At 44.7% G+C, this 25348-nt stretch overlaps 1 protein-coding gene and 5 non-coding genes across 6 annotated transcripts; all 6 read left to right on the forward strand.

Moving 5' to 3' along the window:
• Positions 1-1866: 1866 nt before the first annotated feature.
• Positions 1867-1938, forward strand: trnaw-cca (transfer RNA tryptophan (anticodon CCA)). The gene has a single exon. It is a non-coding gene; the product is annotated as a tRNA-Trp (tRNA).
• A 1799-nt stretch (positions 1939-3737) lies between these two features.
• On the forward strand, positions 3738-3809 carry trnaw-cca (transfer RNA tryptophan (anticodon CCA)). Its single transcript has one exon. It is a non-coding gene; the product is annotated as a tRNA-Trp (tRNA).
• A 750-nt stretch (positions 3810-4559) lies between these two features.
• trnaw-cca (transfer RNA tryptophan (anticodon CCA)) lies at positions 4560-4631 on the forward strand. The gene has a single exon. It is a non-coding gene; the product is annotated as a tRNA-Trp (tRNA).
• A 325-nt stretch (positions 4632-4956) lies between these two features.
• On the forward strand, positions 4957-5028 carry trnaw-cca (transfer RNA tryptophan (anticodon CCA)). The gene has a single exon. It is a non-coding gene; the product is annotated as a tRNA-Trp (tRNA).
• A 1194-nt stretch (positions 5029-6222) lies between these two features.
• Positions 6223-6294, forward strand: trnaw-cca (transfer RNA tryptophan (anticodon CCA)). The gene has a single exon. It is a non-coding gene; the product is annotated as a tRNA-Trp (tRNA).
• Positions 6295-9966: 3672 nt separating this feature from the next.
• mtnr1al (melatonin receptor type 1A like) lies at positions 9967-21568 on the forward strand. The gene is made up of 2 exons (XM_086178598.1): positions 9967-10279; positions 20799-21568. The coding sequence occupies exons 1-2, from the start codon at positions 9967-9969 to the stop codon at positions 21566-21568; spliced, it is 1083 nt and encodes a 360-aa protein (XP_086034724.1).
• Positions 21569-25348: the final 3780 nt, after the last annotated feature.

Consider the following 25348-nt stretch of genomic DNA (forward strand, 5'->3'; position numbering starts at 1 on the left):
GTCCATCAGCATGAATGAGAGGATGAACAGTGGGATGCCTTAGCATGTCAACAGGTGATTGACAGGTGATCCTGTGATTGACAGCTGGGATCAGCACTGACCCTGTGAGCGGGATAAGAAGTCAGGAGAATGTATGAATGATCAAATGGACAAATGAATGAACAAATGAGGAGCGGGAAAGGACCCGATCAAACCTCTGGATCAGAAAGTCTGCAAAGTTATCGTATGACCGACAAAGCGCCTGAAAGCGAGACGACTGTCGCATCGCCGTTCCCGTGGCTTCTCGGATTTTGTTGTCCTTCTTCGGGACCCCGGTCTTCTCCTCGGTTCTACCTCGCTCGGGTCGGGGCGGCAGACGGTCACGTCCAAACCAAAATTCTTGACACCCTCTGAATCTCTGCCGATGATGATTCGGTTTCGGTTTCCCGCTCGGTTTGATGAACAAAAAGGTCATCAGAGGTCGTGTTTACAAAACAAAAGCAAATGCCAGGTCATCCAAGAACCCCTGCTGAAATGAGAGTCATCCCAGATGAACAGAAGACAGGAGAACCACGGCTCTGACTGCTTCTGACTGGCAGCGGTGGTTAACAAACATTCTTGTCAAATTCTTCTTCTTGCGGCAACTGGACATGAATTTCTTCACTTGAAGACACTTCAAGCCTCATCCAAGAGGCTTCTTCACTTCTAATGACCTGTGGGGAGTTTCGGAATATAACTGCCGGGGATTTGTGCAGGTCTAGGTTACGGTGTTATGTATACGTAAGATTTGATCGGCAGGTTGTTACAACTGTTATGTTAGGACATCAAGATTTACAGGAAACCAACACACACCGATCAGTATTTACATTTCGGACAAGAGTCATTCTTTTGAAGACAGCAATGTGTGTATTCCGGCCAGAAGGGACAGATGGTTTGAGAGAGGAGTCAAAGAAGCCATCTTTGTCAAAACAGAAAAACCATCTCTGAGCAGAAGAGTGGCTCCAGACACAACCTTTCACAAACATATACAGTCAACCCTCGCTTTGACCTTTTGCGGCTTCACCGTTTTGCAGATTTATTTAATGTAGTTTTTTTAATCCTTCCAGTATGTTGTGTTCTGCATCCTAATTGGCTAAAGGACGGTAAACCACTGTCATCAATCTACGCGCCTTGTCTCTGTACAGCTTGCCAAATTTAGGTTTGCAAATTCTCTCCATGACAAAACCTACAATGGCGACGAAAGGCTCTGCACCGGCAAAGGCACCTGACGACGCCCCCAAAAGGAAGAGGAAGATGTTGACTATCGCAGAAAAAGTTAAACTTCTGGACATGTTGAATGAAGGTGGAAGTTATGCGGCTGTAAGGAGCCATCACACCATCACGTTTGTTACACAAAGGAGGAAAATAACATAAGGACGACAGCAGCAATAAGTTTTAACAAGGATGCCAAAAGAGTTGTGACTGTCCGCAACAGGACCGTAGTAAGGATGGAGTCTGCTTTAGCTTTGTGGATTGATGACCGCAGGAAAAAAAGCATTACCAGACACCAGGCAAACCACATAATCCCACAAAAGTTTCTCTTTTGACCCAAACAAACGACACCTCTTTTGCATAACAACCCCCTTAGGACCCAGTTTCTGCCCATCAACACCTACATTTACATAACAAGCCACCATGGAAGCCCTGCCCAAAACCCCGGCAGCTATATTTGGAAACTCTTCGGCTGCACCATCTTCAAGGGAAGAAATTCAAGTCGAGTACCACAAGAAGAAGAATTTGAAAAGAATTCCCAATAACCTGGATGACTGAGAACCTCCACGGACATGTTGCGCTTCAGGGTTGTGTGGCAGAAGACGTCACTTTAGACCAGGAGCTTGTCTTCACCATGACTCTGTGGCGCAACGGTAGCGCGTCTGACTCCAGATCAGAAGGCTGCGTGTTCGAATCACGTCAGAGTCACTGCATGGGCAGAAAGTTGCTCATGATGTACAACCATTGAGCCAGAGGCTCCTCAATCAAGCATTCAATGTTTAAGCTCCAAGAAACAAACATGTACCTCTTGGACTCAACCTTGTGAGCTCATTGCAAGAGGAGGCGGAGCCTGATTTTTCCCCGCCCCCTCAAGGCCAGTGATGGCGAGACAGTCATCAAATGACTGGTGACTCACCAATTGCAGTTCGTCAGAGCTAACCATGAGCAGTTGGTGCTTCTTAGATCTCTGAATTCTTCTCAAAGTCAATCAGTTCTTTACAGTGTGACTCCTGGACCTACCTACCCCCTTTACTCCGAGGAGTCAACGCCACATCTTCAAGGAGTTAAGCCTTTTCAGTAGCCAGAATGAAGTTCACATATCTGCTCAGTGTCCCTGCTCTTGTGCGCAGAGAGAGCAGAACCATTCGAAGAACAACAATCCTCCTTCTTGCTTCCCATGAATTCCCACGTACTTTCCAGGTTCAGAAGTTGGGAGCCACCAACAATTTCCCTCATTCTTTGGTCATGATCTAGTTCTAGTTCCGTAGCAGATGATGGTTCTTCACGTGGGAGTCGCTGTGAAAACAACGGTGGTGTTTGGCAGCCGGACAAAGGTCATTGGAGGTCACGGTTAACAAAACAAATGAAAATGTCAGCTAGGACCCCTGCTGCTGCTTTTAAGAGCCATCTCCAATCTACTGAAGAATGTGTTCCGACAGCAGAGCCTTACAACAGCAGATACCTTTAACGGGAGCCCCTTCGTCATTGCTCTGTGGCGTAACGATAGCACATCCAAAGCAGAAAATTGCATGTGTGAAACCATGTAAGAGTCCATGATTGCAAAAAGCAGCGAATGCCATGTCTTGATGGGTTTAGGTGGTTCCTCTTTCCTGGATAAAGTTTTCCCATCTCCTTGGTGTTCATGTCCTTGTTCTCAAAGAGAACACAGACATCTCAAAAACTTTATATTCTCTCTTGGAGGCTGAAACCCCTGCTGCTGCTTAAAAGCTGCTACCTGTGCTCATCCCCTAAAGACATAAACTAGCATGTCCTTTATCAGGACTCTGTGGGACAAAGGTACCGTGTTTGCACATCAGAAGGCTGTATGTTCACACTGAGGTCACTAAGTTAGAGGTGCTTAGGAGAACATCTTTTTAGTTGTGGATGATTCCACACCAACAGGGTCAATAGTTGTGATATTTCACCTTCATCCATGAGGTTCCTTCATTTCTGACTTGTTCAATTTCTCCAAAACTACCCTGTTTCTCCTGGACCAGCACAGTATCCTGAGGAGCTCATATTCCCTTGAAAGGCAAAGGCAGGCCAACTCCCAACTCATGGGATTTTGGGTTGGAGTTATCATCTCACATGTGACCCCATCCAACAGTTTTGTGGTACCAGTTGCCCCTCTTGCAAGAGGTACCTCTCCTCTTGTTTCATGAGTCGTCTCAAACCTAGGCAGAACAATTCCTTTCCATTACATCAGAAGCACTTTTTAAGACCAGAAACTAACGACCCCTTCTCTGATCCTCAGTTATGATCAAGTTCTGGTTCTATCCCATCTGATGGTTCTACCCCTCAGAGTCACAATATACACAACTGCAGACTATAGCAGCAGGACAAAGGTCATTAGATGTCATGTTTACAAAAAAAATGACAAGATCATGCCACCTATGAAGCCCTTCTGCTAGTTTTTAAAGCCATCTACCAGGTCTACCAAGCAACCCTTCCTGTATGTAGGACATGACCCCATGTATATTCCATCACTTGCTGCAAGGCCCTAACAGGACTCTGTGGCGCAACGGTAGCGCGTCTGACTCCAGATCAGAAGGTTGCGTGTTCAAATCACGTCAGGGTCAGTGCTGATAAAGTGCTATTTTGTCCAGGAACATGCATCTCCATCCAGAGAGTTGATCTCAATCCCGACAACATCATGGACAGCCTCTGGGCCCACTCCACCAGACACACCAACAACTTCACACAACAGGATGGTGAAAATGCTTCCCACGCTTCTCCCACTCTATATTGGACTCTTATAACATCGAAACGTTGCCACTGTCTGTTCTTTTTTTGCGCTACTGTCACTATTGATAAAACCAGTTCAATGTGAACTGTTTGATGTAACAGTGCCCTTCACTGTTAATTTGCACTTGATTACTATAATTATATTGTTCATTTCACCACACTGTCTAGTACATACAGGGATTGAGGTCGCAATTGACAATAAAACTGACTTTCTCTGTGTTCCAGTCGACTGTGTTCTGACTGACAGTGGTAGATCGCAGCTGTTGTGAAGATCAAAACCAGTTTCAAAGTCCTCTACATCAAGATCACATCATTGTTAAGGAACGTATACCAGAAAATGACATTCTTCAATCGAATAGCTTGGACTACTTTGCCGACCCGCAGCCATATCGGACTCGACCATATCCTCTTGCTTGGAAAGGAGGCGCCGCAAGCAGTATGGGAGGTTCCGGAGGTCTGGTTCTCTCACATCTGATGGTTCTACCCCTCAGAGTCACAATGAAAACAATTGCAGTCTTTAGCAGCAGGACAAAGTTCATATGTTATGTTTAGAAAAAAATGACAAAAAAATGACTCTCCTGCAGGACTCTGTGGCGCAACGGTAGCGCGTCTGACTCCAGATCAGAAGGCTGCGTGTTCAAATCACGTCAGGGTCAGCTGGTGTCCTCCCATTGTTTGCAGTTTTTTGTTGTTGATAAACCCTTTCATAGAACCTGTGTCTCATTGACAGCTGTGGCTCAGCTGTCCCCATGTATCTTACATCAGTGGCATGACAAAATTGAAGGATATGCTAGAAGTCACGTTTTTAACTTGATTAACTTAATTCTGTACCAATCTCTGACGGGCCAGATTTAAAAGTCCAACCGGCTGGATGTGGCCCGCGGGCCGTAGTTTGCCCACCCCTGTACTACGAGAACAACTGTAGCAGGAACGGTCTTCGCAAACATCGCCCCAACAGCAACAAAAATTCACAAAAAGTTGGACTCTGTGGCGCAACGGTAGCGCGTCTGACTCCAGATCAGAAGGTTGCGTGTTCAAATCACGTCAGAGTCACTACCTTATAAAGGTTATCTGCTGTTCACTTGTTGAAGTTTCTATACCATCCTGATGGCCTCACACACCTTATGTTTCAAGGGAACCAAAGCCACATCGGACTCGACCGTATCCTCTCGCTTGGAAAGCAGGCGCCGAAAGCAGTATGGGAGGTTCCGGAGTTCTGGTTCTCTCACATCTGATGGTTCTACCCCTCAGAGTCACGATATAAACAACTGCAGACTATAGCAGCAGGACAAAGGTCATTAGATGTCATGTTTACAAAACAAATGACAACATCATGCCACCAACGAACCCCTTCTGCTAGTTTTTAAAGCCATCCCAGGTCTACCAAGCAATGTATGTAAAATCACTCTCTGCATGCTGTTGCTAGGACTCTGTGACGTCTGACTCCAGATCAGAAGGTTGCGTGTTCAAATCACGTTAGGGTCACTACTTGACGAAGGAGATCTGCTGTTTAATTGTCAAAGTTTCTATAAAAAGTTTCTATAACATTCATGGGAACCTGATCGTCTCACATACCCTTTGATGTAAACAAAGGGTAGTCCTTCAAGCGCCAAGAAGGAACCCTAAATTGAGCTCAGGTGATCCAACCTGTTTCTCAAGGGTTAACTCGTCCTCTCATCCCGTGCAGGTGTGAGCCCTCCTTCTTAGAGGTGTCTACAAAACCTGGAACTCCTCAAAGTTAGTTCGGAACCAAGAAGTCTTCATGGAGTTAAGTGGTTCCACTTGCCATCTCTTCTGTGTTCCTGTTCTTCTTCTGCACAAAAAGAACACGACCATCAGCCCAACAACCATCCATCTTGTTTCACGAGTCGTCTCAAACCTGCAGGTAGAACTATTACTTTTTGTGTCAACAAAAAAAACGGTTCCCTGATCCATTGTCGTGATCTAGTCCTGTTTCTGAGGGTGGCAACGGGTCACTGTTGACCAAAATAAGAAATTAAAGTTCAAAGAACTTGCGCTTGAAAGTGACTGTAGGGCGTCTGACTACAGATTAGAAGGTTGCGTGTTCAAATCACGTCAGGGTCACTGGTTAAGTGTTTTATCTGGCAAGGTTCTTCTTCTTTAAGGTAGCATAGCTTTCTGATAGCTCAAGGGAACATGAGTTGATGTTCCATCCAAGAGGCTCCTCCTCCTCAGTAACCCCAATGTACATTATTCTCACATCATCAAGAGACATTTCAAGCCATGGACTCTGTGGCGCAACGGTAGCGCGTCAGACTCCAGATCAGAAGGTTGCGTGTTCAAATCACGTCAGGGTCAGTTTTGTCCAGGAACATGTTTCTCTTCAAGTCTTCAATGTCCATGAGTGTCTTCATGAAGTTGAATGGTTTCAGATTCATTGTAAAGTTTGCCCAGAATAACTTCAAGATATAGGTGCACACAGCAACCAAGCACTTCTTCTTCCTTGATCTAGTGTCATGATCTAGTCCTGCTTCTGAAGGTGCCAACTGGTCACTGTCTCGTCCTCCTGCTCCACGCCGACCCCAAAACAATTGAACTCTTGTCTTCGGCATAACAGGCTGAGATACTGTCCACTATGGAAACAATCATATACGTATATATAATTTTTTCGTCAATTTCCGAAACTTTGCCCTCCCCCCGCCAATCAGACGGGTATGTCCTCAATACCCCCCCTCCCCCTGCCCAATGCAATTGCTGATGTTTTCTGCACCCACAAAGTGCATGGGGGATGAGGACAGGGAGGTGGTGGTGGTGGGGGATTGGACGGGAATCTAAAGACTCGCCGTTTGAAGTGAAATATTCAAAGTCCCCGGATGCCATCTTGTTTTTTTTCCTTCCAGACAGCGAGTCCAGACACTCGCCTCCTATTCCCGGTTCTGGCCTGGTTCCTGTTCCTGGTTCTGGAGTGGTTCCACACATCCAGACCGAAGCCGTTAGCATTTGAGGACGCAGCAAAAAAGAGAAAGTTAGTGATTCTTGTTCATTTCTTGGTTTCTCTTGGAGGTCAAAGATCGTTGGGGTTTTGCAAGGTGAACTCCAGAAGTTAGACTCCACCCACCTTTTCCACTCCCCGACCCACCACTCTCACAGCTGAAGAGGTTGGTGTCTGCACCATGTCTGTTGATTTAGCATCTGAGCGACATTCACCTGCCGAAATCAAACGTCAGAGCAAAGAATCGACAAGAAATTTCTTTAAATAGGCAAAGCTCACTATCTGGAATGTCAAAAAAACGCAAATACAAAAAAAAAACAAACTAAAATTAAATGAATATCAAGCCCCCTCCGTGAGCTGCCACCCTACCATAGTGGAAGGGTTTGCACGTCCCAGTGATCCTGGGGGCTATGTTGTCGGGGGCTTTATGCCCCAAAAAGGGTCACCCAAGGCATACAAGTCCTGGGTAAGGGACCAGACAAAGTGCTGCTTAGAAGACCCTCATGAGCGAGACAATCAGTGGACCCAGTTTTTCCTTGCCAGTACACGGTTCTGGACCTTCACAACCAAGCCAGGCTCCTGGAACTGCCCTCAGTGGTGAGCAAACACTGAACAAACACTTTAGAAAATAAAAAACGACTGACTTATTTTTTAAAAGTGTATATAAAAATAAAATAAATAGATAAATATACAAATAAAATAAAATAAGATAAAATGAAATAAAATAAATAATAATCATCATCATCTTCTTCTTTCGGCGTTTCCCTTCAGGGCCCGCCACAATGAATCAACCTTTTCCATCCAACCCCTATTCTTTGTATCCTCCTCTCTCACACCAGCTAACTTCATATACGTCCATAAATATAATAATAAAAATAATGATAATAACAACAATGATAATAATAATAATAATACCTAAAACTTTGGAAAAAAAAAAGAAAAAATCTCATAAAATCATCATGATTTTCCAGGACTAAAAAAATCTTTATCAAAACAACCATGGATACGTTCCAGGTCTAATGTTTCCTCCATACCTATGTTTGTATGTCTCATGTCAAAGAAGTTGAAGGACTGTGGAAGTCGAGAGGGTTTTCAAATCTGAAAGTCTGAACCTACGACGTTGTTCCTCCTCCTCCTCCTCCTCTTCTTCATCTCCTTCTTCTTCTCTGTGGCAGCTGGGATTTTGTAAACTCTGGTCGCGAAGAAAAAAAACAAAAATGAACTTGAAGAGGCGAGGATTGCCAAACATCTGCGAGATTATAACAATCCCGTCTATTGGGACACACACACACACACACACACAGACACACACACGCACACTGTAAAATCAGCCCCTTCTTATGCAAATAGAGTTTATGATGTTGGAGAAGGCGGGGAGTTCCACTCCGACGACCACAAATAACCTCACAAACCCGGGGTTCTCTCTCCAGCCCCCCCTCCATGTTCTCCTGCTTGAGTTCCATCCATTTCTTCTGCCTGGGTTCCTTCCAGGTTCTCCATCATCCAAGTCAGAGGGTTCACTGAAGAATAACTGGGTGAATGGTTGGATGATTAACAGCTGGTTCTGCCCAGGTTAAACCCCGCCCCCTGACCCAGAGTGACCCCTGATTGGCTCCCATCCTCAAAATGAATCTCCAGTAAATCAACGGGAAGTGTCGTCAATAAAAATCGATAAGATGGCGAGAACGATCAATAAATTCTCAATAATTGGAGAAAAATAGGAAAAGAGCAGGGAAGTACTCCAAGATGCAAGATTTTTTTTTTTTAACATTTTGGAATCAATAACCCGGAACCCAACGAGGAACCTCCTGGAAATTTTAAAATAAATCATACCATAGTAGAAAAAAAATAAATCAGAATAAATTACTTAATTTGGCGTGACAATTCCTGCAAAATGTCACCAACACAAATGTATTTGTGACATATAAAAATTTACAATTGATATTCAATATTCTATTCATATTTAAGAATAAATGGCATTAGTGTATGTGTGTGTGTGTGTGTGTGTGTGTGTGTGTGTGGCCCCCTGGTGTTTGCAACAGGAGCGTGAAGGTGACGAAGCTGAGAGAAGCTGCAGACACTCAAACCTGTCAGATTATTGACCCAAAAATCAATAAAAACAAAAAGAAACCTGATCGATCAATAGTGCCGATTGATCAGTGGTGCTGATATTTGATTTTTCTGAATTTGGATTATATTTGTTGACTGTGTTGAAATCTGAGGACGAGAAGGAGAAGGAAAGGAAGTCAAGATGAGTTCAGTTAGTGATCATCTCTGGATGGATGGATGGATGGACGAGGGGAGGAGGAGAGAAAGAGAGACGGAGGAAAGGAAGAGAGGAGGCAGGAAAGATAGATGGGAGAGAGAGAAGGGGAGAAGAAACGTGAGGACAGGAAAGGAGAAAGAGGAGGGAAGGAATTGTTATTACTGATTAATTCATTGTTTAGGTCTAAGTCATGAGAGGGAGGAGAGGAGGAAGGAGGAAAGGAGGAAGGGAAGAAGGAAGGAGGGAAGGAGGGATGAGGGAAGGAGGGGTGGAGGGGAGGAGAGAGAGAGGGCGGGAAGGCAATCACAAGTGGATACTGTGAGCCGGGGAGGCGTGTGTGCGTGTGTGTGTGTGTGTGTGTGTGTGTGTGTGTGTGCGCGTCCCCCCCCCCCCGCCACTCCTCATCCTTTTTTTTCTTTTTTTTGAATGAACGTCCCGCGCGTCACCCGCCGGTTCATAAAAGGGACGCCGGCGTGAAAGCGCGCAGCCACGCACTGCTCTTTCACGCAGCGCCTCTCGCTCCCGGTGGCACGCGGACACCCTTTCCGGCTCCAAGTTGCGCGCGCGTGCAACCCCCCCCCCCCCCCCCCCCCCCCCCCTCCCGCATCACACCGCACCGGAGGAGGAGCGGCACGAGCGAACGACTCACTGCACATGTCCGGTTCCGGGGAACCGTAACGGCGAAAAACACACACACACACACACGAACGGGTGCGGGAATGCGCGCGGCTCGCCGGTGCGCCTAAGGCTCGCGCGCGCGCTCGAGCGCGCCATGGTGATCCATCAGCACGCGCCGCCGCCGCCGCCCCTCGCCGACCCGCGGCCGCTCCCGCAGCTGATGCCCGTGGGGAACCGTGAGCCGCCCGCCGCCGTGCCGGACGGGACCCTGGCGCCGGGCACGGAGGCGGGCGCGCCGGGTCCGGGACCGGGACCGGGACCGGGACCGGGCGCCGGTCCGTCGCCCTCCTTCCCGTGGGCGGTGACCCTGCTGGCCGGCGTCCTCATCGCCACCATCGTGGTGGACGTCATCGGCAACCTGCTGGTCATCGTGTCCGTCTTCAGGAACCGGAAACTCAGGAAAACAGGTAGGCTTCCGGTACGGTGCGGTCCTAAAACTTTTTATTTTTATTTATTTTTATTTTTATTATTTTATTTCATTTTATCAACTTTTAACGGCACACCCGCCGGTTCCCCGAGTTACAATGTTGCATTTCTTTTTTCTTCCCTTTTTTTTTTTTCCCGCGCAGATTATTTCCCGCGCTCCGAGTCCACTTCCGCTTTACAGAGTCTTGTTTTTTTGACGGTAGCCGTACATCACAGACGGTGTTGCAATGTGGAACCTGCATGAGTGTAAATAAATAAAACAAAAATAAAATAAAATAATACCATAATTAAAACATAGTGTAGCGTTTTAGTTAGGAAAAACACCTGGTTGTAGGTAAAACGATTAATAAGCGATAGCTGTTGCTGCAATACAACTTACTGTTCCCGCTCAATTTCAGGTAAAAAAAAAAAAAAAAAAAAAACAGAATTCCTGGCACTCCAAACCACACCCACATAATTCCAAGCATCCCCAAAGTCACAAAAAAAACAAGCGTCAACATAAACCCAAACATTCCTGACTTGCTACAACAGTAATAACCACTTTTGAAATAACTGAAGACAAAGTTTCTGCATGTGTATGTGTATGTGTGGAGGAGGGGAATATGCGTGTCCCTGCACTTGAGGCAAAAAATAAACTATCATAAAAATATCTAATATATGTTGTGGGCTTTCTTCCACCATTTTTGTAGTTTGTTTGGTTGTTCATTTGTAGTTTATTTTTAGACACAACCCACCAAGCTTCTTTTTAGGGACCCTTCTCAGGACTCGTAGTTTATCCTCGGAAAGAGTAGGTGGTGTGTGTGTGTGTGTGTGTGTGTGTGTGTGTGGTGGAGGGGGGGGTTTCTGGACCTCCTCGGGGTTCCCGCCGGGGAACCAAACTAGACAAGAGGAAAAGTGAGCGGGGTGCAAGAAACCGACATTCCCCAGGTCGATTGATTGATTGATTGGTTCCCTCCTGTTCTAATGGTCTAACTTTGGACGGGTCCGACATACGGGATCAATCCAGCCATCTAATTGTCATCTGTGACAGCCCCTCCTTCCCCTATTTGCAGTAAATATCCCATTAAAAGCACTTTTGGGGGGGCCGGGTGTGGGGGGGCTTCCGTGGTCACTCACATGCCAATATATGAATATCGATCCGTTTCTTTTTTTTTTTTTTCTAATGCTCCGGAAACCAAACACGCCGCAGAGCAATCGACCCCCACGGCCAGAAAATCAATCCCCTCCCGGATGATATGAGCGGGAGATGTGCGGCGAGGGGGCAGAAAACAGGGAAACCCGTCACGGTCAAACGGTAAATCAAGCCGACCGTCAAAGAAACGCTAATGGATTCGGAAATGGACGGGATGGAAATGTTCAAGTTGAGCTGGGAATGTCCTGGCAGGAACGTCCGTGTGAGAATGCTCATGTGGGAATGTTCAGGTTGGAAGAATCGGGTTGGAACATTGAAGTGGAAACGTTTATTTGGGAACGATGAAGCAGGAACGTCCATAATGGAACAGTTCAGGTGGTAACATTCATGTGAGCATGTTTGTGTGAGAATGGCGTTGTGATCACATGACGGGCTTAGCCCCGCCCCCTCCACTAGACCGCTGATATGGCGCATAGACGAGAACGTAGCAGATCGGTACTCTATCAGTCGAAGTTCCGAACACAGTTTCTGAGTCGTCGATTAACTGAAATGCGACGCCCGCTCCATTCGCCCAATCGTTGACGACCGCACGATGACCTCCGGGCTCTAGGCCGGCGGCCCGCAGTGCAGCCTCCCCTCCTGCAGGGGGCGCCTGTGGATTACATCTGAGGACGATGTGGCCACGAGGCACGGAGCGCTGTTTGTCCAAGAGTCCCCGGCGTATTTCATGCAAAGAGGAAAGCATCGGCGGTGCGACTTATTCAATTTGAAACCTTTTCCCTTCCCGGAAAATGAAAGTGAATGTAAAAGTGATCGGTTGTCGGGAGCCCCCACGTGATCGATCAGGTGTAGTCACAATGTTTTTGTGATCGTAATTGAACTTTTCTCTTAACTTGTCCCTTAAGCCCGAGTTTGAGGTGATTATTGACAACTTTTAACCAATTAATCAATCATTTTTAGGTAATCGATTGGTAATTTTTTGGCAATTCGTTCATCAATTTTTTTGGATGATTACAAATAAGAACAACTTTCTTTATCCAGAAGGAAATTGTTGTTACTTCTGGATTTTCAGAATTATCAACATTTATTGAACAATTTTATGTGATTGATTGTTTGATTGATTGATGATTTTCAGTCGGTTGATGAATTTAACAGTTTTTTAATGTGGGAATGAACTTGATCACGTTGATTTTTAGACAAATGATTTTAAGTTGATTGATTGATGATTTTTAGCTGATGACTGGATGGCTTTTTTAAGTGACTGGTGATTTCTGGGTGCCTGATAAATCAATTACAATCAATTTTTGTGATTTATTGCTGATTTTTAGATGATTGATTATTGAGATTTATCACAGATTGATCTATGAGTGATTGCTGGATGGATGAGTGGATGGAATGATTTGATTGATGGATTGATTGATTGGATGGGTGTGTGTGGATGGATGATTTGATTGATTGGCTGGTGAATGGACAGAAGGATGACTGATGGATGATTGGATTGATTGATTGATTGATTGATTGATTGATTGATTGATTGATTGGATTGATTGATTGATTGATTGATTGATTGATTGATTGATTGATTGATTGATTGATTGATTGATTGATTGATTGATTTCCCTTAAATAAGGAACTGATCCTGTCTTCCTAGCAAACAGGTTTCATTATTTTGAATAAATCACATAAAACAGTCATTGACGAATAGATGAACGGATTGATGATTGAATGGATGATTGATGAACGAACGACTGGGACCATTTGTTCCTTTATTGCCTCGATAAAGCAAATGTCTGTCTCTCTTTAATCCTCAGTAAAATGAAAAATTAAATACGTGTCTTTTCGGCTTTTACGGCTGGGTTCCGTATCAAAGTGTCAGTGTGGCGGCGAGCAGATGGTGGCACCAGAACCCCGGCTGCCAACTGGAACCAGCAGTGTGTGTGTGTGTGTGTGTGTGTGTGTGTGTTTGGGTTCCTCTCCTGACATCACCCCCACCGTGGGGATTTCCCGCTGAACGAGGCCGGGGCTCCTTCCTTGACCTTTGTGTCCAGCCGAGCACCTCCAGGAACGGCAACATATTCCCGTTCCTCTGCAAAGCTCCGGACGAATCAGGCCACCGACAAAAAAAAAAAAAACGCTGGCATTTGGATTTTGTTTGAAATGATAAATACCTTTCTTTTTCGTCTTTTCTGAGCCAGGGAATTTTATTTTTTTACTTTATTTTTTTACTAGATTCTAGATCTGTCTATTATTTTTATTTTTTATTAATACAATCAAATAAAGCTAATATTAAAAACCAAAATATACATTCCATCACATGAGAAAAGTTGAATTAATTGTTTTTATTAAAAAAATTAAAGTAACATGAAAGATATATACATAAAGCAACCGTATAATAGAACCTACAACTCCATATTTGTTTACATTTTTCACATCCTACACTGTAGCCTCATTGGCTGCTGCTGTGCGTGTTCCTTTGTTCTGATTGGTCACTTTTTTTTTTTTAACGCTCCCTGCAGCCTCGCAGATGTAAATGGGACATTTTAAAAAGTAAATTAAATAAATTTAAGGAAAACTTCAGGCGCTTGTTGAGCGACAAAGAGGGGAAGAGGATATTTAATTTAACTCGTGCGCACACACACACACACACACACACATACACACACTCACCCCATGGCTCTGATTATCTGGGATTAGGACCTCGCCCAGCTCGGCTCTTCCATAATGGATGAGCCAACAGGAGGTTCTAAATCCACGGCAGTGAGTCCACTTTTCTGGCAACGTGTCTCCGCAGAGCGAGGCAGCTGATTGGTTGTTGGGATGCTAGCTTGTTAGCAGGTACGCTAGATTTTTCGTGGTGGAGGGCTAACGGTTGGTTATCTCCCTGTTGATAGACAGAGCCAGCTGCGATCCCCCGAGCAGGGAAGTAGTGAACTTACTGAATGTCGGGGTACGGGCGCACCTCTATGGTTGCTCACGGCCATCATCTCAGGTCATGTGACCTGACGGGCGCCAATGACCCGGCGCCGCATCGCTAACGCCGGCAAAACAAGAGGGAACGTCCTGAGCCTCACGCCTGGGTCCGATCCCGGAGTCCAGCTGCACGGTGGATGGGAAGGTCAGGGGGTCATCACAACACCTGCAACCACACACACACACACACACACACACACACACACACGCACACCTCACAGTGGCGGCAGCTGGAGCGAAGCCTAACAAGACATGTGTTCGGCCGCGGGACGCGACTGTAAGTCACAGCTTCCCTTCTGTTTTTTTTTTCTTTTTCCTCTTCCCGCTGCGATGAGCCCAAGCACCTGCCCGACCCGCCGCCGCCGCCGCCTCATTCCAGACGATTCCGCCGCCGAAGAGCTGCGATTTATTCCATGTCATTTCCCTTAAACCGCAGACCTGCTCCAGAGTCGGCGTTTTCCATCATGAATTCCCCAAGACTGAGGCGCGGAGTTGAACCCGTCACATATAGAGAATCGGGGAATCGCGATTGGGTGCGGCTACCGATTGACCCTCGCGGTGAGAACGTCCCCGGTTAGCCTCCATGTTCCCCCCCAGTTCTGCGTGGGGTTCTTACGGGTTCTCCAGGTTCCTCTCACAGGCTACAAACATGCAGGAGGTTCACCCGAGACTCTAAATTAGGGGTCTCGGACTAGCGGCCAACAATATTTTGTGGCCCCCTTCCTGAAATCAAATTTTTGTGTTAGTGCAGCCTACGCGTTTTTTCTCACATGCATCTGGGTTTTTTTTTACACAGTTTCATATAAAACAAACGGGCAAGGAAAAAATGTAACTTTGTTATGTATTTTTTGCTTCAAAATTTGAATGTGAAATGAATTTTTGATTAAAAAACCTCTGACATAGTTACATAGTTAAAACGATCTTTCTTCTCTTACGTCTATAAAAACCACAAAAACGATAGAAAAAAAAAACAGCCACAATTTAAATTATTGATTCAATAACCAGAATAGCCTTGTAAACATTCTACCTCCTCTTATACATGATACCAATCAATTTTCTAATTTTCCCACAGTGACAAGATTTTCTCTTTTAACTCAACAATATTTTTAGGGTGTCATTTCATCAATTCTTCTTTAATATCCATTTTAATATTAATTCGTCATGTATTTTTTTTTTTTTGGAACAGTCCATTACATATAAAGACTTTGAGAATTTACCTGTTTACCTCCTTTACACTAAAACAAAGGAAAACTTTGGACTTAGTGTTACTTCTAGGTAATTATTTTACCGGTCCGGCCCCCTTGACATCAAATCAGGCCGTATGTGGCCGGACAAAAATGAGTTTGACACCCTGCTCTAAATTGTACAAACGGTTGAATTAGAGGGTGAAAGATTGTATGTCTCGAAACAACATATGAATTAGAGGATGAATGATTGTTTGCTTGGTACTCCCTCTCATTCACACATCATATACATATATATATATATATATATCCCTCATATTATGTTAAGGGTCAATTTGACCCATTGGGTCAATGGGTGAAATGGGTCAAATTGACCCTTAACATAATATGAGGGTTAAATATATATATATATATATATATATATGTAAATAAATTTAAGGAAAAAATATATGTATATATATATTATAAATATATATATGTATATATATATAAATTTAAGGAAATATATATATATATATATATATATATATACATTTTTTTTTGATATTTAACTTCACAGCGTGGAAGTTAAATATTGGGGAACACGATCAAAACCTATCTGAGGTATAGGCGATGTTTATGTTCTGTGTGTGGACAATGACATAATTGCCTCCTCCACAAATAAGTGCTAATTAGCTTTCCCAGGGTTAATTATTAATCCAAGTTCAGGGACGCCGGATGGAGGGAGGAGCGCTCTATCAATTCATTCATTCATTCATTCATTCATTCATTCATTCATTCATTCATTGTCTATACCAATTATCCAGCACCAGTTGGAGGGTTTGAGATTATCATCCACCCTCCCATTCACACAATGTACAATAATTCACCCTCTTTTACATCATTCAGAGACATGAACCCATCCACATGTCCTTTTTTAGATGATGGATGATTGACTTTTAACTTTATGATCAATGACAATTATGATTATTGACAATTTTAGGTGATCGATTGATGATTTTGGGGTGATTGATAAATGATTTTGAGGCGCTCGATTGATCATTTTGAGGTGATTGCTGATTTTTAGATGATGATGATTGACTTTTAATTTTATGATCGATTATTGACAATTGTAGGTGATAGATTGATGATTTTGGGCTTATTGATAAATGATTCTGAGGTGCTGGATTGATCATTTTAAAGGCCATTGTTGATTTTTAGATGATGGATGTTTGACTTTTAACTTTATGATCAATTATTGACAATTGAAGATGAACGACTGGCGATTTGAGGGGATCCTTTTAAGTTGGTCGATGGATCATTGTGAGGACTTTGATGATTTTGAGGTGATCGATTGATCACTTTGAGGTAATTGCTAGATGATGGATTACTGACCTATCCACCCATTAATAACTTAGCCCACTGTGGTTTTGGGATGGAAGTTGGTCGGTTTCTCCTTGGGGTCTGATTTTTACATTGATCAATCTGTCGATTGATCAATAAATAGATTCATTGATGATGGATCATCAATAAATGATCCATCAGCAGTGTTTTCCCCACTGAAGCTGCCCCTTCATTTTGCTCCAGCTTCCACTTGCACGTTTTGGCAATACTCACACACACACACACACACACGCGCGCGTGCGCACACACACACCGACAATGCATAGAACCTGGAAAAGTTCACCCCACCCCCAACCCCGTGGAAACAGATTATCTGATTAGGTTTTGGAGACATTCGCGGCATAAATTAGCATGTTAACACGGCAGAGACAAAGACGCGGAGGTTCCACGGTGCGTTCAAGAGGCAAAGATCACATCGCATCGGAAGACATCTTTGCTAATTTATTCATTATTTCTCTGGATGAACTTATTAGCAGTAATTCATCTTCGGGGAGCTCATTCAATTTGCCCACTGAATGATAGCGGTTCGACGCCACTCGGCCACCACTCTGGCCTCCGAAAACACCGTCCAGATCGTCTCATTCATCAGTGGCAAACAAAGTGCACCTGGGTAATTAAACATCAAGACGCAAACCCCATTAATTATGTCAGAAAATCAATAATAATGATAATAAATCTCACTTTTATGGCCGCTGTTTTGCGTGAGGTGCGTCTCGCTATGTTTAAAACCAATTCAAACAGATACATGAATTAATACACGTTAAACATGTTAATGTGATTAAGAAAAGGAAAAATGCAAAGATAAAGGATAAAAAGGCTAAGGTTGAAAAATATAGATGGAAAAATGTTAAAAATAACGAATTATTCAAATGCAGGAGAATGTTTGAAACTGGTTGTTGAATGCAACGCTGCTGCCTGATAAGACGCCTGTCAGTTAGCATCGCTAGCCGTTTAGCTGAGCGAGCAGCAGGGGGACGTCGCAGACGTTTTGTCGACACCTGAGCAAATATTTGTTTAGCGAGACGCAGTTGGCTGGATTCGCTCTCCAGCAGCTTCCTGCAAGTTGCCATGGAGACAGCGAGGGCTGCGCAACCGGCTGTTTCTCCCGTTCGAACGGGACTTGCGCTCATTCTTTTGTATGTCTTGCAAACAGACCATGTGCTCGCCGTGTGCTAAGCTAACGCACCCTGTGTCCGACAAACCTAGTCAAACCGGGTGTAATACCAGATCCAGCCACTAGGCGGACGGTGGGTTGAGCAGCTGAGATCGCTTTTTTTTTCTTTTCTTTTTTTTCTCCTTATTCAGCATTTTGAAATGTCAAGCCAGCCCCGCCTCTTTGCAGACAAGTCATAGGAGGGAGAAAAAGAAAGGCAAATATGGCAATAAAAAAAAAAAAAAAAATCCCAAAACTCTGTCTTTCTGAAATGATGGAAAGAAAAAGGCCGCTTCACTGAAAAAAAAAAAAACAGACGTCTTTGTTTGGCGGCGCAAAACTCACGGCGGGTTCCTGGCTCCATTAAATAAAAAGATAAAAAAACCGTCAGGAAGAAAGTGGCAAGAAACACTCAAATATCCAACTAGGTTTTCCCGATTTTAATGAGAAACAAAGTAGTTTTTTTTTTTTTTTCTTTCAAAAATATCCACACTCCGACAGGCCAAACAATCGGCGTTTCTCCGTATTCCGAGGGGTTTTATTGCGGGGTTGGTTTTTAAATCACCCTCAACCTGATGCTATAACACAACATCCCATAAAACACCAACGGGGCTTGCTATTTTTTTAAATTTTTTTATTGGCCAGTGTATCCCCGGATTTATGGCGTGATAAAGAATAGGTTGCCATCATCCTCTTTGTGTTCTTCGCCCTCAAAAAAAAGGAGATTTAGGGTTCCTGGTTGACCAAAGTAGATGGACCCCCACCCTTCACCCCAAACCCCACTGCATACTCCTCGGGCGTCCTAGCTAACACTTGAGAAAAGGCGGAGCTTAACTGGGATGGGTCACCTGTCAATCACATGTCCACTGTCACAGAAATTCACCCTGCCATTCACGCCGTCGGACAATTTCAATAAACCTGCTGATTGTTCTTGGAGAACCTGAAGAGAACCAAAGTAATGAATGAATGAATGGATGGATGGATGGATGGATGGATGTCTCGATGACATGTGGATGAAAGGATGAATGATGGTGGATGAATGAACATACCTCCCCAGCCACAAGGGTGTAGTGTTTGCGTAGCAAATTAGCAATTCACCCTCTCATTCACACATCTAGAATGCATTCATGCATTCTAGATGTGTGAATGAGAGGGTGAATTGTTGTGTGTCTCTGTATGACTTGTGAATGAAAGAGTGAATGGTTGAATGTGCATTTGACTTGCGTCTCTATGTGACGCTTGAATGAGAGGGGAAATGGTTCTTAGTCCCTCCATGATGTATGGATGAATGAGTGAAAGGTTATCTGTGACAGGTGCAGCCCTGCTGTTAATCCGCCTGCAGAATAAAGCGCTTCAGATAATGATTGTTTGTCGCGGCTAACACCCCACCAGCCGACACGTGTCGCGCCCGAACCCCCGCATAGGCGTCGGGTTCTTTCTGCCGATTGACAGAAAATAATGAGGCGCACATTAGCCGTTAGTTAACCACCCCCCGCCCCCGGCCCAGATCCAACCCTCGAAGACCACACCTCTCAGCCGTAAAGCGATGCTCTTTGCTAACTGGCCCCCTGCGACGCAACACGGCTCGCCCTCAGAATGCTAACGACTTGATAGAAATTTAAATGGCGCGCAGGGAGCGATAAATACCGAATGGCGCAAGGTGAATGAGGGGGTTATTAATGCTGCTTTTACCTCCTCCTCCTACCAGGTGTGGAAGTGGATGCGTTTAGGTGGCATGGGGTGGGGGTGCGTCCATTACGGCAGCTGCAGAGCAAATGTCTAAATCTAAATCACAAACCATTCAGATAAAAAATCATGTTTCTTTTTTTTGTTTTGTTTTTGGAGGGGGGTTTGCTATTCTGCGGTGGCGGCCACCACTCTAAATTGTCTGTTGGTGTGAATGAGAGGGTGAATGGTAAGATGTCTTGTGACATGTGACCCATCCAGGTTAAGCCCCGCCTCCTGACCCTGTGACCGCTGGAGTGAATGAAAGCATGAATTAAACAGAAGGTTTGGATAGGCATTAAAAACTCAGAGCCAAAAACATTCATTCATTCATCGATTATCTACCACTTATCCAAGAAAAACACTCCTTTCCTTTTCATTTTCGGCCATTCTGACTGACGGACGTCGGCCTTGGAAACTCTAAAAACGCCTTTTTCAAGGAAGTTTCGCCCCGGTAGCTCCAGCGCCCTGCTGGGCAAAGGTGTTGGTCAGTAGAGAAATAGTTCCTAATGAAAACCACCGTCCATAAAGAATCCCCAGCTGTTGGCATTTCGGTGTCTCGGGAGTCTTTTTTTTTTCGTCTGTTTTACTGCGCTTTGGAACAGCGGTCACGTCTGATCGTAAAGCTTAAAGACTTTTTATTCATTCGTTCATTCATTATGTATAACCCCCTGCCCTGCATTCAGGGCTGTATGAGGGAGCCTGGACCAATCAGAGGGCCACATATAGAGACGTGCAACCATTCACCATCTCGTTCAAACATCACCAGAGGCATAAAAATATGGAGACTGCACACAGAAAGGCCCGCTTTCAGACTGCCAAAGACAAATTAACGGGGCTTTGCGCACGCTAATGCTAAAGCTAAAGAGTTCATCTTGCTTTTGTCTGTCATTGAAAATATTTGCACTTGTTCCCACCCTCTGATAACGCGCCTGCCGTTTCTTGCCCCGCAGGAAATGCCTTCGTGGTGAGCCTGGCCTTCGCCGACCTGGTGGTGGCCATCTACCCCTACCCGCTGGTCCTGACCGCCATCTTCCACGACGGCTGGATCGCCGGCTACATGCACTGTCAGATCAGCGGCTTCCTCATGGGCCTCAGTGTCATCGGCTCCATCTTCAACATCACCGGCATCGCCATCAACCGCTACTGCTACATCTGCCACAGCCTCAAATACGACAAGCTCTTCTCCAGCGGCAACACCGTGTGCTACGTGGTGTTGGTGTGGGCGCTCACCATCCTCGCCATCGTGCCCAACTGGTTCGTGGAGTCCCTGCAGTACGACCCGCGAGTCTACTCCTGCACCTTCGCCCAGTCGGTCAGCTCCCTCTACACCATCACGGTGGTGGTGGTGCACTTCATCCTGCCCATCGCCATCGTCACCTACTGCTACCTCCGCATCTGGATCCTGGTCATCCAGGTGAGGCGGAGGGTCAAGCCGGACTCGCGGCCCAAGATCAAGCCGCACGACCTGCGCAACTTCCTCACCATGTTCGTGGTGTTCGTGCTCTTCGCCGTCTGCTGGGCGCCGCTCAACCTGATCGGCCTGGCGGTGGCGCTGGACTCGCGGCTGAGCCGGGCCATCCCCGAGTGGCTGTTCACCGCCAGCTACTTCATGGCGTACTTCAACAGTTGCCTCAACGCCGTCGTCTACGGCGTCCTCAACCACAACTTCCGCAAGGAGTACAAGAGGATCGTCTTGATCATCTTTAAGTTCCACTGCTGAGGAGATGGAAGTGGCGGCGGGCTCAGCTTCACGTCGAGGTTATGTATGTTGACAGGGTGGGTGGGTGGGGTGGGGGGGGGCAAGAAGACAAATGAAGCTAAGGAGATAAACAAAAAGAGAATAATGGAACTTTACTAGCGGGAGTTTTGGGAGCAGAAGATGAGATTTTTTTTTTCGCCTTCAGGGAAATGAAGACAGACTTTTAAAAAGAAAAAAAAAGAACAGACTGGAGTTTGGAAGCAACACTACTTAGTAAAAAATATCCCGTCACACATTTGTCTTGGAATTCATCGCCCGACGTCGAACTTGGGAATTAGATTAATCGATCAATGAGAGAAGAAGAGAAGACGACGGTCCTTATCGGTTTCAGAAACCACACCCGGTCTCATAGCACAAAGTGTTGTCGTCGGACCGTAAAACGCTAGCCAACAATGCTGGTCATATGAGCCAATGATACTAGCCAATGTTGCTAGCCCTATCTGAAAATAAGAGCCAGGAAAGGAAAGGTTATTGGGTGTCAAGACAAAAACCGAGTTCCCGTTGTAGTCTCGACACCCTGACTCTGCCCATCGAGTCCAGAAACAATTGTGCAAACGGTTTGCTAGGAGACAAACCCAGGGGCTAACCCATCCCGACGAAGGAACGCTAATGTTAGCACACGTTAGCCTCAGACCAAGAAAAGGGGTTCCCCCTAGAACTTCTTGCATGCCCCATTAGGTGGAACACCAGCGACGGGGATGGTGGCGTCTGCAAATCCAGGACCACCTAAAAAATGTCTTGGACGGAAACCTGACTCTTGCTAGCTCGAGGACAGACGTGAGATCGCGTGGTTTCAGGAAGGAGGGACGGATGTTTACAAACTGAAACGGCAGTATTTTTTATTTATAGGAGAACAAACCACCAAAACGGTGTTCTAAGGTTCCAAGGTGCTCAAACATCAAGGTTTGGCTTCGAGGCCTCAAATATTCCGTATCCTGTGAGTTTCGCACAAATACAAACAAACAAACAAAAATAAAACCAAAATGAAAATCTGCTTTGATGGCAGGAACAGTTGCTCAAATGTTGCGCCAGATAGTGAGTGAATGCATGTTCCTGTGTGTATGTGTGCGTGTGTGTGTGTGTGTGTGTGTGTGTGTGTGTGTGTGTGTGTGTGTGTCTGTTTGCATTAATCTCCATATTCAATTCAAACTTACTGTTTCATGGGAAACAGAAAGTGGGAAAAAATGGCAATCGGGAGAATCTTTAGCTAGCAGCATGTTGGACATTGAACAGGCTATTTATCGAGGTTATTATTGAAAATAAAAACACAGAGGCCGTCGAGGCTTCCAGTCCGCCAGAATATTAGCCTCTAATTTCCATTAGCATTTTAACCAGCGGAGCTAACACCGCATACTCCTTCCATCCAGCGGATCTCCCAACCCAAGGGGCGAGCTGTGACGTTAAGGTTAGCCAGTAGTTAGCGGAGCGTTGACCTCCATTACTATGATGTTACTTTCAACGTAGAATTGCTTGTTTATTTATTTGGTTGCTACGGTACTTGGTTACTACATTATTTCTTTGCCATGGTACTTTCTTATTGCACTACTTTGTTACTTGTTTACTGCATTACTAGCTTAACATATTACTTGGCTACCACAACTTTCCAACTGCGTTACTGCATTATTATACTACATTACTTTGATACTGCGTTACTTGGTTGCTACATTATTTGTTACTAGATTACTTGTTTACGACGTTACTTCCTGACTGCATTATTTGTATCTCTGTAACTTAGTTACTGGAGTACATGGTTACTACATTATTTGCTAACTATGTAGCATTCTTACTACATTACCTACTCCTTTTCTTACTACATTGCTGTGTTACTTTGCTTCCGAGTTCAGTTTCTTACTGCATTACTCGCTGAATGTGTTACTTTGATGCTGTGTAACTTGGTTACCACATTACTTGTTTACCGCAACACTTTTTTGCGCATTACTTAGTTACTACATTACTTGCTTACAGCATTATTACATTACTTGGTTAGTGCGTTTCTCGTCCCCCTCGACCTGCTGCCAGATTTCTGCCCGCCAAGTAATTATTTTTCTGAGATTTGCACGGGAATTTTGGGTCAATGGTCAAGTCGGAGGTCAACCGTCTGGTGGCTTTTGCAGAAAAAAGTTGGGGAACAAACGCCTTCGAGGTCGACGGCGCCTTTCTTTCAAACGCTTGTTGGTTCGACGGGACCTTTTCATTCTGTTTTACGCTTTCTACGAGAAAGACGCTTTTTCCTCGACGATCGATTCTTTGGCCGATCTTTTGTCAGAGTATTTGAAGGCTGTCGCTTGCCTTTTTACTGCGTTATAATAAAACTGTTACAACCACCTGGTCGGTACGACGGCAAACATTTGGCGGCGGTTAACGAGCATTTAACGCAGTATTTTTATTGATGCATAAAATCCAGTGATGGGTGAGACGGCGCTGCGCTTTAATGGCGCAATCAAGGGGAGGAAATATAAATCATACATTAATTACACAGTAATAACAACGGGGGGGGGGGGGGGGGGGGTTGAAGATAAATAGTGTTTTTAAGGGTAAATGGATGTGAGGTTGGATACAGATATATGACAGAAAATAATTTGTTATTGCCTCATGTTTGTGTTTTATGTATCGGATAAACCATTTTATATAGGCAATCACTTTTATGAAATTTATAGCAATTAACTGCTAATCAACGATGGCTATAACAGCATCTCAGCCACGGCAAACAATATAATATTTTTCTATTCTTCTTCTTTTCCCTTCGGCTTTTCCCCTCAGGGGGCGCCAAACGAATTATCCTTCTCCATCTAACCCTATTCTTTGTATCCTCCTCTCTCACACCAACTACCTTCATATCCTCTCTCACTACGTCCATAAGTATTTTTCTATTATCTCACATTTTTCCCATCTTTTGGTGCTGCTGAATTTTAAAAACCCCAAACAGTTCTAGAATTGAATCAAGGGAGATTTTGAGGTGGCACGCGCGTTGAAGGTCAAATCTCTGTGATCAATCAGTTCTCTCCGCCCATCAAAAGGTTAAATCTGTGTCCTTCAAAGTGACAAAGTAACCCCTCAAAGAGTTCCTGTGACCTTCAAAGGGCTAAATCTTAAGTGTGTGCTTCAAAGAGTTACCTCAAAGAGTTTAAAGAAGCTTTTTAAGGAAACAGATTTTACCCTTCAAAGAGTTACTGTGTCCTTCAAAGTGTTACTTCAGTGAGAATAAAGTAAATCTTTAAAGAACGCAGAGGTTGAACCCTTAAAAGAGTTACTTTGTCCCTCAAAGAGTTACCTTGTCCTTCAAAGAGTTACTTTGTCCTCTGTGAAGTAACTCTTTGACGGTTGCAGAGATGAAGCCCTTCCCAGACTCACTAGCCTACCCCAAAGGCTGCGATGGCTGTGCCCTTCAAAGAGTTACTTTGTCCTTCAAAGAGTTGCTTCAAATAGTATACAGTAGCCCTTTAAAGAAGGCAAAGATTTAACCCTTCAAAGAGTTACTTTGTTCATTTTAGGGTTCTGTCCTTCAGAAGGGTGAGTCCACTTTGGCCTTCAAGAAGTTTCTTTGTCCTCTATGAAGTAACTTTTTGAAGGTCGCAGATATGAAACCCTTCCCAGACACACTAGCCCACCTCATAGGCTACGACAGCTGTGTCATTCAAAGAGCTACTTTGTCCTTCAAAGGGCTAGGACCCTGTGTCCTCTGTAGGTTACATGTCTGTCACCCTCAAAGGGTTAAATCTGTTTCTATGAGACATAATCTCT

The sequence above is a fragment of the Fistularia commersonii genome, chromosome 31 (genome assembly GCF_037954325.1).
Source record: "Fistularia commersonii isolate RoL2024-O1a breed Wild chromosome 31, RoL_Fcom_v1.0, whole genome shotgun sequence".
Classification (NCBI taxonomy): domain Eukaryota; kingdom Metazoa; phylum Chordata; class Actinopteri; order Syngnathiformes; family Fistulariidae; genus Fistularia; species Fistularia commersonii.

Bases quoted from the DNA above. Each gene is read 5' to 3' on its own strand.
- mtnr1al (XM_086178598.1), top strand. From the start codon at position 9,967: ATGGTGATCCATCAGCACGCGCCGCCGCCGCCGCCCCTCGCCGACCCG. The intron at 10,280-20,798 runs GTAGGCTTCCGG...CTTGCCCCGCAG, and splicing joins CCGGAAACTCAGGAAAACAG to GAAATGCCTTCGTGGTGAGC.